General features: G+C 44.8%; 1 protein-coding gene across 4 annotated transcripts in view; it reads left to right on the top strand.

Moving 5' to 3' along the window:
• LOC126210106 (protein PALS1) overlaps positions 1-16,413 on the top strand; it is a 786,719-nt gene that overhangs the window by 657,995 nt on the left and 112,311 nt on the right. For all 4 annotated transcript variants that reach the window (XM_049939245.1, XM_049939243.1, XM_049939244.1 and 1 more), the window contains exon 5: positions 11,792-11,990. In XM_049939245.1, the coding sequence (XP_049795202.1) occupies positions 11,792-11,990 (199 nt within the window). The remainder of the gene's footprint in view (positions 1-11,791; positions 11,991-16,413) is intronic.

Raw genomic sequence — 16,413 nt, forward strand, 5'->3', positions numbered from 1 at the left:
AAAGAAGCTGTAATGAGAGAGAGAGTCAGATGCGCCAGCAGTCGCAGCATGTTGACGTTACCGAAAAAGCGCTTTTAGTGGAGCTGTATTATCAGAATGGGGAATGTGCTAGTTCAGCGTTACGATCCTATCGCGATAGGAAGGGGATTCGAGCGGGTAAAGGTCCGTCGACAAATGCAGAAGTGGCGAGAATGATTTCGAAGTTCGAAGCCACGGGTTGTTTAGACGATAGACCCCGTAGTAGCCGACCGAGCACAGGGCGTAATGCTGCTGAGACAGTTCAGGAAGAAATGGAGACTGTAGCGGGTTCGTCTATGCACGGGGAAGTCAGCGCTCGTGCAGTCGCACGTCGCACCGGCATTCTATACACTACTGTTTGGTTGGCACTGAGGCGTACCCTCCGATGCTATCCGTACAAAATCCATTGGCATCATGAACTGTTACCTGGCGACTTAGTGAAGCGGAGGGCATTTGCGGTGTGGGCGTTTCAAAAGATGGCGGAAGATGACGATTGGTTGAGTAACGTGTTGTGCACCGACGAAGCTCATTTCACGCTCCGAGGGTCCGTCAACGCCCACAACTGCAGAATTTGGGCTACCGGGAATCCTAGAACTGTCGTGGAAAATCCATTGCACGACCAGAAAGTCACGGAATGGGTTGGATTTACCACATCTACCGTTATGGGGCCTTTTTTCTTCGAGAAAATGCGTGATTCTAGTTTTGTAACTGCTACCGTGACGGGTGAGAGGTACGCCGATATGTTACAGAATCGCATCATTCCCAGCCTGGCTGATAAACACCTGCTGGAACGTACAGTGTTTATGCAGGATGGCGCTCCACCCCATATTGCTAGACGCGTGAAAGATCTCTTGCGCGCGTCGTTTGCTGATGATCGTGTGCTCAGTCGCCACATTCGTCATGCTTGGCCTCCCAGGTCCCCAGACCTCAGTCCGTGCGATTATTGGCTTTGGGGTTTCCTGAAGTCGCAAGTGTATCGTGATCGACCGACATTTTTATGGATGCTGAAAGACAACATCCCGACATGCTTTACAGTGCTGTTCACAACATTATTCCTCGACTACAGCTATTGTTGAGGAATGATGGTGGACATATTGAGCATTTCCTGTAAAGAACATTGTCTTTGCTTTGTTATGCTAATTATTGCTATTCTGACCAGATGAAGTGCCTTCTGTCTGATATTTTTTGAACTTTTGTATTTTTTTTTTTGTTCTAATAAAACCCCATGTCATTCCAAGCACGTGTGTCAATTTGTACCTCTCTATCTACATTATTCCGTGATTTATTCAGTTTTCAAATTTATTCTGACGCTTTGATCACCCGGTTCATCCGAATATCTGTAGTGACGTTCACATGTGGAATAAAGTGTCTGTACGGCGTAGTTTGTAACTAATTTTTTTCCTATAGCTCAATAATTGTCACCTTGTACAAACCAATTCTTCTCTTATGTCTGTGTGCAGAGTTTTTTTCGTATACCGAATGAGCCTGTCACAATGTCACAACCACGCTACACTCAAAGCGAGCTGGGCAAAACAGGTTGTACTTGACGAAAGAAATTTCCTACTTTTTGTTTCATAGGGGCCTTGCAATAACTCAGTGGCGACAGATAAAAATTTGTGCCGATCGGGGATTCGAAACCGGATTTTCCGCTTTCCGCGAGCGGTCGCTTTAACCGCTTTGGCTATCCGTGCAGTTCTCCCGTCCGACCTAAATCTCCATAACATGCCACAAATCACAGAGCAGCGACCCCTGTCCATCACTCCTCTCCGCTCGCAGCCCTATTGTATTCCCGCGAGAGGTCGCTGAAATTACTCTGCATCTGCACTAAAGGACTGATATGCCGGCAGGCGTAGACACAAATGAATTACACTGCGCGTGAGCATTGATTTAAATCAACGGGGATAGCTGAAGATTTGTGCCGGACCGGGATTGGAACCCCGGCCTTAATTCATAGAGGCTGGAGGCCGGTGTATCAAATTGCTGTCCTTTCGGACGTGTCTGAAAGAACAGACACCGCTTATATATTACGTAGGTATGGTGTCTCTTCTTTCGGAGAAGTGTATTTGAAAGAATAGACACCGTACGTATATCAAACATAATGTGCCGATCAGCCGATGCGAAACCGCCAAGTTTGCCGCCACTGCTAATCTATCATCTCCGTAACACTTTCGCGATTACTAAATGATCTTGTAACGAAGCGTGCTGCTCTCTCTTGGATCTTCTCTATCTCTTCTGTCAACCCTATCTGGTATGGATCCCACACTGCTGAGCAGTATTCAAGCAGTGGGCGAACAAGCGTACTGTAACCAACTTCCTTTGTTTTCGGATTGCATTTCCTTAGGATTCTTCCAATGAATCTCAGTCTGGCATCTGCTTTACCGACAATCAACTTCATATGATCATTCCATTTTAAATCACTCCTAATGCGTACTCCCAGATAATTTATGGAATTAATTGCTTCCAGTTACTGACCTGCTATATTGTAGCTAAATGATATAGGGTCTTTCTTTCTATGTATTCGCAGCACATTACACTTGTCAACATTGAGATTCAATTGCTATTCCCTGCACCATGCGTCAATTCGCTGCAGATCCTCCTGCATTTCAGTACAATTTTCCATTGTTACAACCTATCGATATACGACAGCATCATCCGCAAAAAGCCGCAGTGAACTTCCGATGTCATCCAGAAGGTCATTTATGTGTATTGTGAATAGCAACGGTCCTACGACACTCCCCTGCGGCACACCTGAAATCACTCTTACTTCGGAAGACTTCTCTCCATTGAGAATGACATGCTGCGTTCTGTTATCTAGGAACTCTACAATCCAATCACACAATTGGTCTGATAGTCCACATGCTCTTACTTTGTTCATTAAACGACTGTGGGGAACTGTATCGAACGCCTTACGGAAGTCAAGAAACACGGCATCTACCTAGGAACCCGTGTCTATGGCCCTCTGAGTCTCGTGGACGAATAGCGCGAGCTGGGTTTAACACTATCGTCTTTTTCGAAACCCATGCTGATTCCTACAGAGTAGATTTCTAGTTTCCAGAAAAGTCATTATACTCGAACATAATACGTGTTCCAAAATTCTACACCTGATCGACGTTGGAGATACAGGTCTATAGTTCTAGACATCTGTTAGATGTCCATTCCTGAAAACGGGGATAATTTATAAAGTAATTCCTTTTCATAAATTTTAGCTTGAAAATAACATACTGCACATAAAATTATAGGAAAGTTTTCAGGAAAGCAAGTGAGATAATACTGACCTGTCCAAAATTCGAAAAATAATACTGGTGTCGATAACTACAGTTGAGGAAAAGTAATGCTAGAGGAGGATGTCCCGTTGCAACCTTCGTGAGCGCATCGGAGGGTGTAGTGGTCCCAGTTTTGAAATGGTGTCCAGTTGCGTGCGAGGTAAAAAAAAAAAAAAGACGACGACAGAGAGAGAAATGGGGGCAAGGAGGGGAGGGAAGGGTAGTGGGGAGGGGGGTGGGAGCAGGTAGATCTGACCGGAAGTTGGACAATGGAGCATCGGAAGTGACGCGTGGACTAACCGCGCCCCGCCGGAACTTCCGGGAGATTGTTTTCTAGCGCACCCGGTGCATGTTCTCTCTCTCTCTGTGTGTGTGTGTGTGTGTGTGTGTGTGTGTGTGTGTGTGTGTGTGTGAGAGAGAGAGAGAGAGAGAGAGAGAGAGAGAGAGAACGAACGGTAGGCAACTGGCTAAGCCACCAGTTGTTGGCCAGCGTGATCGGCACGAGTTTCCACAGTGCCTCGCAAGTTCGGCGCGTGTCGATTTCGGGAGTTGTTACTTGTTCGGGATCGGGATTACGTGGTACTGCGACGCGCGTCGGTTCCTTTGACAGTCGAACCGACATTTCTCGCGGCGGGGAACCGTCCAGTAGCTGCACACTGGGACTTCCTCCCATGGAGGATTCTCCGCGTCTTCTGCGAGGGTCTGACGTCATTACGTGCAGTCGGTGTGACGTCAGCGTCTGCTTTCGGTGCGGTACCGCAGTCGCCGTTTTGACCGAGTGTTCCCGCGCCAGTATCTGTCTGTCTGCAGTGTGTCGATGTCTGCGTCACTGTGGCTGCTGGCGGCACGCTCGTGACCGCCTGTGCCTATCCGGAACTGTGTGGGCAGTGTCACCTGCAATATAGTGGGGACTTGAGGCAGTAGTCATTTCCCTCCTCTCGAAAGATACTTATTTGTGGCAAATTGTCTCTTGCGTAGTCGATGGAAACTGCGTGGGTGCACCTAAAGACCCACGACTGAACACCTAGTCGAAGTATTTAGACTGTTCGAGTCTCACATTCTATGAGATTGCAGTTCACATTCCACCTCGCCCAACTAGATTTAGCTACTCTGCGACTTACCTGTTCCGTGGCCTCCCTCAATGCTTAATGCCACGTGCTGGCGTAGTTTCTTTTCTCCATCCTTGGCCGACCTCCCGTCTTCAGACCGTAAAATAAGTGAAAAATACATTACTCAAAAAATACCCAGTAAAAAGTGTCACGTTCACGTTTACCCTCTTCCCGTGTTATGTCGTGGATACCGGCAACGTCTTTGCAACAATAGAATTTCGGTTTTACTGCCGAAGCAGATCAACTTCTACCGAGCCTATCGCACGATTTCGCGTTCGTGCGTGTTAACTGGCTCAAACTTTCGCTGCACGTTGCCAGCTAGTTCTGCTGTCGGTGGCTTCTGCACAGGTTCTCTCTGGTACTATCCGCTGTCTACATCGTGGATACGGCACGCACTAGTATATTCTGTCAGTTATCTCTCTATTTAAGAAATTTCGCTTTTATCTCGTTTTTTTTTTTCGAATATATCTAATTTTGAGAGTACTTAGCTAACGATACGGCAATAGCAGATGTGACATGCTGCTGGTGCGTACTTGATACAGCGATATACAGTACTGTATTAATATTTTCAACCTTCGTTCTGCTATACAGATTTAGGCTCTTCGTCTTTCCGTGAATCATTGCAGGTGAATTCCCGGATGATTCCTTGACCGACTCCCTCGTTCCACTCTTACCCTGCTTAGTTCTAAAGCTGCCTGTTTGAATTTTGGCCTTTTCTTCGTTGTTTGAATTTTGGCCTTTTCTTCGTTGTTTGAATTTTGGCCTTTTCTTCGTTGTTTGAATTTTGGCCTTTTCTTCCTTTCCTTATTAAAATGGCCTCCACAAAAACTTTCGAAGACTTCAGTGCGAGATGTTAAAAGCTATAAATGAATGCTCTAAAGTTATGTAAACACGACACTCAGGTGAAGAGATGTGACAACAAGTTGGAGATTGATATTTAGTCCCTTGAGCATATGGTCATTTTCTGAACACACATTTACATAAAATATACACTGACAATAATTACTTTATTTGAGGTACTGAGCAGGTTGCATAATAGCGGCGAGCGCTTCAATTCAAGATCTCTTCTTACGTAAATACTTTGTCATTTTTACAGTGTAAACCCAGTCATTGTCCTCGCATTGAATGCCGCGTATTTCCGTCGGTATTTAATACGGAGTTGCTCTAAATGTATAAATTACTTTCGCTGAGACACCTTATTACTAGGTCGTAGACGATAATTATCCCTTATCCCAGCAGAGGAACAGAGTACTCCTGGACACGAGGATGCATTTTCGGTTATTAGGTACTTAACAAGCTGTTCTTACTGAATTCCTTAGCAGGGGGCCAGCAAAGAGGAGGTGGTCGACATCCTCAAACTTTTAATTCCTGCCCTCACAGTAGGCTATTTCAGTATCCATTGTAGCTCCATTTTCTTTTGTACTGCTCTATTATGTTGGTGGTCTAATTGTATCTACTGGGTTGGAAACGTCGGCGATATTTCCGTAACTCATAAAAGAAGGAAGCGCCCATAATAGCCGAGGAAGGGAGGAAGAATCGATGGGTTGTTACAGAAGTTGCTGGATTTCAGCTGCAGAAGGACCTCGATGCCACACCGGGTACGGTAAAGAAGTGAACAGTCGAAACTGGTGGCAGTAATGCGCCGAATTTTCCCTGTGGACGGCAAAGAAAGAGGAGCAGAAACGACTGTCGACGGAGCCGCGAGAGAAAAGTTGGATAAAAGAACCGAGGCTAGGAGCGTAGAAACGGTTTCTGGGGGAAGTGTACAGTGTTGCAGGTAGCAGTTGGGTGATCGAGCCGTGTAAGAAGCGAACTGGTGGAGAGGACAGAGAAGTGGTTTCTAAGAGTAAAGTTGATGGAACGATAGGGCAGGGGAAAACGAGAGCTGTGGGGGTGGCATAGCAAGGGGGGAGGAGCAGGCTGGACGTGTCTACAGCAGGGCAAAGGTGACAAAGCTGAAGGCCGCGAGAGGATGCATCGTGTGGACTGTCAGCTGCTTTGTACGGAACAGCAGCGTGCGTGACGTCATACGTAGCCAGCGAAGAAGCACGCCATGGTGTCAGACACGCCAACGCGGAAGAGACTCAAGAACTTCCGACAGGTACAGTACGACCGGCTGACGGAAGCAGCGTCCGAATTTCATTTCTTAATTTACAAGTGAGTTTTGGAAGCCAGGGTGCAAATTTTCGCTCCCTGCGAATTTCCACACCCACACTCTTGTTAAAATTGCTTAAGTCCAGCTTTATACATTTTTTTAGTGAATTCTGGAGGTGGCAGGGGTAAAATACAGGGAGCGAAAGGCTATTTACAATTTGTACAGAAAGCAGATGGCAGTTACAAGAGTCGAGGGGCATGAAAGGGGAGCAGTGGTTGGGAAGCGAGTCAGACAGGGTTGTAGCCTATCCCCGACAGGTACAGTACGACCGGCTGACGGAAGCAGCGTCCGAATTTCATTTCTTAATTTACAAGTGAGTTTTGGAAGCCAGGGTGCAAATTTTCGCTCCCTGCGAATTTCCACACCCACACTCTTGTTAAAATTGCTTAAGTCCAGCTTTATACATTTTTTTAGTGAATTCTGGAGGTGGCAGGGGTAAAATACAGGGAGCGAAAGGCTATTTACAATTTGTACAGAAAGCAGATGGCAGTTACAAGAGTCGAGGGGCATGAAAGGGGAGCAGTGGTTGGGAAGCGAGTCAGACAGGGTTGTAGCCTATCCCCGATGTTATTCGATCTGTATATTGAGCAAGCAGTAAAGGAAACAAAAGAAAAATTCGGAGTAGGAATTAACATCCGTGGAGAGGAAATAAAAACTTTGAGGTTCGCTGATGACATTGTAATTCTGTCAGAGACAGCAAAGGACCTGGAAGAGCAGTTTAACGGAATGGACAGTTTCTTGGGAGGAGGGTATAAGATGAACATCAACAAAAGCAAAACGAGGATAATGGAATGTTGTCGAATTAAGTCGGGTGATGCTGAGGGAATTAGATTAGGAAATGAGACACTTAAAATAGTAAAGGAGTTTTGCTATTTGGGGAGCAAAATAACTGATGGTCGAAGTTGAGAAGATATGGAATGTAGACTGGCAATGGCAAGGAAAGCGTTTCTGAAGAAGAGGAATTTGTTAACATTGATAGATTTAAGTATCAGGAAGTCGTTTCTGAAGGTAATTGTATGGAATGTAGCTATGTGTGGAAGTGAAACACGGACGACAAACAGTTTAGACAAGAACAGAATAGGTTTTGAAACGTGTTGCTACAGAAGAATGCTGAAAATTAGGTGGGTAGATCACATAACTAATGAGTAGGTACTGAATACAATTGGGGAGAAGAGAAATTTGTGGCAAAACCTGACTAAAAGAAGGGATCGGTTGTTAGGATACATTCTGAGACATAAATGGATCGCCAATTTAGTACTGCAGGAAGTGTTTGTGTGGGGGGGAAAGGGGGGAGGGGGGTAAAAATCGTAGAGGGAGACCAAGAGATGAAAACACTAAGTACATTCAGAAGGATGTAGGTTGCAGTAGCTATTCGGAGATGAAGTACTTTGCACAGGATAGAGTAGCATGGAGAGGTGCATCAAACCAGTCTCTGAGCTGAAGACCATAACAACAACAAGATGTCGTCGGGATCTTTACACACACATACGTACGTTAACATTAAAAGAACTTTACTCCTAGCAGTCCCTGACCAAAATCTGTATGAACAGCGTGAAGGCGACTACACACGGAAATAAGTTTAGTTTCTGACCTCAAAGATAATAAAGAGGAAGCTGTGACTTTTTGGTTTTTCTGTATTCATGATTATTTTAGAATTTTAAGATGGTTGACTAACGTTAAGTTGTAAATGAAACAGTAAAAAAAGTTAAAGCGAGGAATATTGTAAATAATGAATCTTATTTTCAAGAAATACAATAAAACAAGCTCGCGTAAAAGGACAACAATACATAAACAGTCGGAATAAACTGTGAAAATGATCGAATTATATGATATATTGAATGTTAGTACCTCGTGGAATAATGGTATAAGAAAACAATACCACCAGTGGAAACAGTGCAATGTTCTGTGCCCCGATCTGAACAAGTGAAGGATATGTAGCGACTTCACTTAACGTAGCCATTGTATGTCATATATTTAAGCTTTTACGGCCTAATGATATGCAAACACCTTAGCATATTCAGACAGCAGGACCTCCGTCAAAACAAAAATGTCACGGACATTCAGCAAGTACTCTCATATGTTTCCCATGGAGGAGAAGAAACGATTTTCTACGAAGCTGCAGTTAACTGGAATGACGTGGCCGGTGCAGATGATGATAGTGAAGTAGAAAGTTCAATGTGCAATCGGTATTTGTAAAATTATTGACTTCGTGCCAGGCTCAAAAACCACGGTTAACGTTTTGTTTGTTGTGTACTTCGATGTTCTAAAAGTACTAAATAATTTTACTTCTGGAATATTGTTTAGATACCTGCAAAAATGAGATAAGTTGTCATACATAAATTTAGCAGTAATTCAAGAAAATTTATTAAGCCACTATTGAGTTTTTTAAAAAAATATGATTTTATTTCAAGTAACAATATCAAGAACAATATGAAATATTATGTATGGAATATTTTCGCAAATGAACTGTTAAATGGACTTACGTCCAAGCACTATAAACGCCTTAAAATACGTCTAAATTGCGTCTGAAATGAGAAGTGGTGTGACAGACACGCCCATGAATAACAGTAGTAGCAGTTATAGTAGTTGACGTCAGGCAGTTGAAGCAGGCTGCAAAGATTTTTTCTGTTTTCTCAAAAGTAGAGTCAATAGACTTCAGCTCTTTTAACAATTGATGATTCATATACATTGTGGGTTGGGCGCAGTGTGGGGTAGTCTCATGCGAGCCGGACTTGCTAAGATTTTATTTTCCTGACGTCGCTATTGTGATGACAGTAAAAGAAATGAACCGACTGAAACTCTTAAAGTAGACCTAGTTACAAATAAATCATTGTGGAAATCACTTCACGTCAGTACTAACGTATCACCTCTGTCTTGATTTGTAGATCAGATGACTGTGTGTTAAACCATAATGTTGTGTGTCTCTTCTGAAGACGGTTGGTGTATTCACTGATTTACAGCGATGACTCAAGCCTACATTTAAAAACATTGTTTTGGATAATTTCTCGAAAACAGATTTTCTAGAATCAGTTTGTAATGAAGATTCTGAAAATTACTTTCGTTTTCTTCTATTACGTAAGAATACTTAACAAAATTACCTATTATGTATTAAAAATTTAAGTAATCGCTACATAAATATTGAAAGTTCAATCAATGCCTATATTTTTGTAATTGTTTTATGCTTTTAGATATATAATAAAAATTCTACAAGCGAGCGACTTAACAACATTTTGAGTACTCCATTTAATATTCAAACTCTCCTCTTTGATTCATCGCTGAACCTCATCTTTATTGCTCTTCTTCAACATCTGACAATAGTCGACCGTCATATTTTCGTTACATCGTCTCTGGTACCTCTCCTTCATATCGTGCTGGAAGTGGTGCTGGAAGTGTTCTCTTAGTTTGTGCCCCAGATTTTCATGGAAGTAGTCAATATGAGAGTGTAGGAAATGGACTTGGAAAAATGTGTGTACAAAACGATTTTGACGATCTTCTTGTAACTCCGGTGTTTTTTATTCCCTAAAACATCGTCAGGAACAGACCCGAAGGCAGTCCACATCCACATCTACACCCATACTCCGCAAGCCAGCTGACGGTGTGGGGCGGAGGGAACCCTCACTACTAGTCAATGTATCTTTCCCTGTAAAATACACGGACTTCTCATATTTGTGACTTTTCATCACTGTGTGACTTTTCATCACTGTGTGACTTTTCATCACTGTGTGACTTTTCATCACTGTGTGACTTTTCATCACTGTGTGACTTTTCATCACTGTGTGACTTTTCATCACTGTGTGACTTTTCATCACTGTGTGACTTTGAGCACCAACAAAAACTTCAGACTTAAATTTATTTTCACTGATGAAAAATTTCACAGAAATCCCAATTAGTCAAGTAATGGTGGAAGCAACGTCCTTTTTTCTTTTCTACCACAAGCGTTTCATGCAAATACCTCCTATTTACCCAGAGTTTTAGCGAAGACGAAAAATAGCGACATACGTAAGATTTGTATGCTGCAATGCACTCGACCTATATAGGTCAAATGAAGAACTTTTACTACCTTCGTAGCTCAATTGTGTTACACGATGCCAGTGTAGCGTAAGTCGCTTTTTTTCTTCCTCGGTAGAACAATATCCTGTTCAGGTGACCTGCGTAGGTAGTAACACCAGTGCTGGCGAAGGTGAGAAAAAGCGAAAGCTGTAAAATTTGTATTCGAACTGCACTTGACCGACTCTGCTTCCATATTCATAGAAATATACCGGGTGATCAAAATGTCAGCATAAATTTGAAAACTGAATAAATCACGGAATAATGTAGATAGAGAGGTACAAATTGACACACGTGCTTGGGATAACACGGGGTTTTGTTAGAACCCAAAAAAAATACAAAAGTTCAAAAAATTTCCGACAGATGGCGCTTCATCTGATCAGAATAGCGGTAATTAGCATAACAAAGTAAGACAAAGCAAAGATGATGTTCTTTACAGGAAATGCTCAATATGTCTACCATCATTCCTCAGCAATAGCTGTAGTCGAGGAATAATGTTGTGAACAGCACTGTAAAGGATGTCCGGAGTTATGGTGAGGCATTGGCGTCGCATGATGTCTTTCAGCATCCCTAGAGATGTCGGTCGATCACGATACACTTGCGACTTCAGGTAACCCCAAAGCCAATAATCGCACGGACTGAGGTCTGGGGACCTGGGAGGCCAAGCATGATGAAAGTGGCGGCTGAGCCTACGATCACCACCAAACGACGCGCGCAAGAGATCTTTAACGCGTCTAGCAACACTTTTTTTTTTGTTCTAATAAAACTCCATGTCATTCCAAGCGTGTGTGTCAATTTTTACCTCTCTATCTACATTATTCCGTGGTTTATTAAGTTTTCAAATTTATACTGACTTTTTGATCACCCAGTATGAATGAGGTAAACTGAAGAGTAGGATACTATCCTTAACATTACGTTTGGAATATGAATGTACATGCTACGTGTCTACCATCTGGTTTCTCATTCCTACTTTCCTTTTTTTCTCAATACTCGTCTTTGCTGTTAAATCTGTGCGATACATCATCTCTGATAACTTCTGACGTCATTGGTCAAAGTATAGGAGCCTTAAGTCAAAGCTGACAGGTTGTATCCCACTGCTCAGTAATTCCAAATGCAGCTTAATAGCTTTTCTCGAATGTCTCACACCTCGCAGCGTGTTTGGTGAGTCTGACGTTTCGACCTCTGTGTCCCGCCATTAGGAGCAGCTGCGGAAGCGCAAGGAGGCGGAGGAGCAGCAGGAGGCGCTGAACCGGTCGCTGCGCGGGTCGCGGAAGCTGCAGGCGCTCGAGTCGCGGCCGCACGGGCTCGTCAACGACGCCTACTCGTCGGCCGACGAGGACGACCTGGGCGCCGTCACGGGTCAGCAGCAGCAGCTGGCCGCCGTGCACAGGGTCATCGGTGAGTAACTTGCCCGACACTACTTCTTTCATTTACTGCAGACTAGCACAGAAACATTTTTCTGTTGCACGGCTTAGGTGGAAGTTCCGTCGTCGCATACGATTCCAACTTCGACGTGTGCAACACGAGGAGATGCAGTAGGCAGACCTTTCGACACCCCTGAATTGGTGTTTGCCTGATTTCAGGCGTATAGCAGCCGCAAGGCAAAATGTGTGTCTAAGTTTCAGACAAACACCGAAGAGCCAAAGAAACTAGTACACTTGCGTAACATCTTGTAGGGCCCGCGCGAGCACGCAGAAGTGCCGCATCACGACGTTGCGTGGACTAGACTAATGTCTGAAGTAGTGCTGGAGGGAACTGACACCGTCAAACTTGCAAGGGTGTCCATAAGTCCGTAAGAGACGTGGCGATCTCTTCTGAACAGCACGCTGCAAGGCATCCCAGACACGCTCAGTAATGTTCACGTCTGGTTAATTTGGTGGCCAGAGGAAGTAGTAAAACACAGAAGAGTATTCCTGGAGCCACTCTGTAGCAATTCTGGACGTGTGGGTGGTTGCATTGTCCTGCTGGAATTGCCCAAGTCAGTCGGAATGCACAGTGGACATGAATAGATACAGGTGGTCAGACGGGATGCTTAGGTACGTGTAACCTGTCGTATGTAGACGTATCAGAGGTCCCATATAACTCCACCTACACACGCCCCACACCATTACAGAGCCTACACCAGCTTGAACAGTCCCCTGCTGACATGCAGGGTCCATGGATTCGTGAGGTTTCTTCATACCCCGTCATACGCCCTGCTGAACCCACGGGACAGGACAGATAGTTGGAATTGTGGTAAGGGGCCAAAATGAGCGGCTGTAAGTTACACTCGAACACATAAAACTTTATTTATTGGTCCAAATATTACAGTACAATTTCTTGAACTTAGTTATCGGCTCAATACGCCACACTATCTTACGCCTCAAGGGCACAACCACTTTAATTTTAAAAAAAGGCTAAAAGCCATTAACTCGATACAAACGCCAAAGAGAATATTTAGAAGGCAGAAGGCCTCACGTTAAATAAGTTCTATAATTTCGCTGAAGCCCCAAAAATCGAACAGTTGGAAAGCAACAACCTTTATTTACAGACGGCTGAAGGCCCATTATTTAAGACTCAAGGTAAAATTAAATAAAAGACACAAGGCAGAAGGCCTTATCTTAAATTAGGCTGAAGGCCCCAAAGAGTCTGATCCTCGAAAGACAAAGATCCTTAATTTAAAAACGGCTGAAGGCCCCATGACTTAACTCAACGTAAAATAAATGTAAACAACAAAGCCTTATCTTAAATTAAGCTGAAGGCCCCAAACAATCTAACACTTGACAAGTAAGCAATTTTAAAGTGGCTGAAGGCCCATGACTTAAAGCACTACTAAAAACAATTCAACTTTAATTCAAAACCATCGGTTTTGAGCCATACAAATACCAGAACAGAAAATAAGAAACCGCAGTGCAGCTAACGGCGCTCAGAAGTTTCGGGGGTCGGCCAGCACTTGAAATACTAACGATCGCTTGGGTCGGTCAGGGAGTCGGCCCAGCCATTCTCGATCCGACGACAACCCAACCAACAGTCAGTCAACAGACCCACCGAGAAGGTAACTTGCGCTCCACTCGCCCAGGACACAACCGGGAATTCAATGCAAAACGTAGAAGGCATGGACGCCCACAACCAATTATACATTAAGCTGTCGAACTACACACCATCATAGACAGCGACAAAACGGTGAGGAAAGGACACTGCCTAAATTTACGTCAACGGCCAGGGCAGGTAACGGCCACAAGGCAGAAAATTCCGCTGGTGCACTTCAACTGCAAATAACCAATATGGTTAAACTCCACCGGACGGCGGCTAAACCTTCGCCAACTCGAACACACACGTTGTTGATCGCAGGAATGACCCGACAGCCAACAACGAGAACCAAACGGCACAATGTGAACAGTCTTGACTTGCTGGTAAATTAAATCCGGACTCAACTTTCGTGTCCAGGGTCGGTGAGCCACGGACCTCGTAGCAATGAGAACAGCCCCACACAAACCGACACTGCGTAGAGGCCGCCAGCAGGCCCAGGCATACTACGCCCCACAGAGATTTCCACGCCAACCGACCGACTGTCGCACATCAGCACGGAGGCAGCACTAAAATAACTGAGCAGTCGGCATCACAAGCTACACACAGTTCCACGAAGACTTGCACGAAGGACCAGACAATACTAACGGCAGCGGCTGTGCAATAATAAGGACGAATCACGAGTCGGCACACGCAGGCAACCCATAAGTGACCGGCGGCCAACATGCACGTCGTCCGACAAGACGACCGACCGACGACCACCCGAGGTAGTCCGCACTGAAGTGATATGTGTTGGCAACTGTCAGGCGAGTCGTGGCTGTCCACTGCAGCCCGCGCCCCGACTGAACTTGTGCCGCATCCCAAGTCAAACACTGCCAGGTCCGAACTGCACTGGTAGCGCCTCCCAACTCACTGGCAGGTCCGAACACACGACAACCGGGAAGCAATAGCAGTCAGCACAGATAATACTCCAGAGCCTACATCGATAAGCGCCGCTGCTGCCGCTCACGGGCAGGCAAGGCGGCAACTCAGTGACACCAGTAATAGAAGTTAACATAACGAGGTGGTAGTACAGTAAAAACAGGATGTCAAATGAGGTATGGCACGGACACGAGCCACGCGCGGCTCAACCTTACACATCCGTCCGCTCGATACAAGTTGAAACGAGACTCGTCCGACCAAGCAACATGTTTCCAGTCGTCAACAGCTCAATGTCGGTGTTGAAGGGCACAAGCGAGTCGTAAAGCTTTGTGTCGTGCAGTCATCAGGGGTACACGAGTGGGGCTTCGGCTCTGAAAGCCCATGTCGACGATGTTTCGTTGAATGGTTCGCACGCTGACACTTGTTGGTGACCGAGCATTGAAATCTGCAGCACTTTGCGGAAGGGTTGCACTTCTGCCACGTTGAACGATTCTCTTCAGTCGTCGTTGGTCGCGTTTCTTTCAGGATCTTTTTCCGGCTGTAGCGATGTCAAAAAATTTGACCAGGTTCCCGATATTCACGGTACACTCGTGAAATGGTCGTACAGGAAAATCCCCACTTCATCGCTGTCTCGGAGATGCTGTGTCCCACCGCTCATGCGTTGACTATGACTCCACGTTCAAACTCACTTAAATGTTGATATAACCGCCATTGTAGCAGCAGTAACCGATCTGACAACTGCGCCACACATTTGTTGTCTTATATAGGCGTCAGCTATCGTAGCGCCGTATTCTGCCTATTTAAATGTCTCGGTATTTGAATACCCATGCCTTTACCAGCTCCTTCGCGCGTCAGTGTAGAAGTGCAATTGGCAGAGATGTCATTTGTTCTCAGGTTGTTCGTGTGGAAAAGTTTCCGACTTGATTATACGGTGGCACGGCAAGAATGACCAATTTTGAACGCGGAATTGTAGATGGAGGTGTCTCGAAAATCGTTAGGGAATTCAATAATCCGAGAGCCACGGTCTCAAAATTGTGCCGATGACATAAAATTTCAGGCATTACCTCTGACCCCGGAAAACGCAATGGCCGACGCCCTTCACTCGGCGACAGAGGGCAGCGGCGTTTCCGTAGAGTTCTCAGTGCTAACGCACAAGCAACACTGCAGAGATCAATGTGGGACATAAGAGTCCTGTACAAGTTTACATTTTTTAACATTTAAAACGCAAGTTGTCAGTCATTGCACCAATTTGAAGTCTGCGTTGATCCAAACCTTTCAGTGTGTCACGTGAGGGAAGTGCGAGTTTGGTTTCACATGATCGATGTTTGCCGATTCCATGCTGCATGACATGGAGGAGACCGTTGTCTTCGAGGTACCTAATTATGTTTCAGCTCATAAAATGTTCTAAGATTCTACAATAAATAGATGTCAGGGATATTAGACAGTAGTTTTGTAGATTACGTCTACTACCCTTCTTGTAAAAGGGTTGTGAGCTGTGCCTTTTTCCAAAAACTAGGCACTGTTTTTGGTTCAAGGGATAGTAGGTTATAGTTACTGCAAATTCAGTATAGAATCTGACAGTGGTCCCGTCGTGCCCTGGAGCTCTGTACAATTTCAACTGTTTCTCAACACCACTGGCACTAATGCCTGTTTCATTCGTCTTTCCGGTGGTACAGGATTAGTTGGGGAAATACTCGTAGTTTTTCCTTTGTAGAGGAACATTTGCAAACGGAGTTAAGCATGTCAGCTTTCGCTTTGCTATCCTCAATTTCAGTTCCTGTCCCATTCACTATGGACTGGACACAACTAACTTCGGTGACACTAAGAGCCTGTACATATGACCAGAATCTTTTGGGTTTTATGAAAGGTGACTTGACAATATTTTGCTGTGGCA

Source organism: Schistocerca nitens, chromosome 10 (genome assembly GCF_023898315.1).
Source record: "Schistocerca nitens isolate TAMUIC-IGC-003100 chromosome 10, iqSchNite1.1, whole genome shotgun sequence".
NCBI lineage: Eukaryota > Metazoa > Arthropoda > Insecta > Orthoptera > Acrididae > Schistocerca > Schistocerca nitens.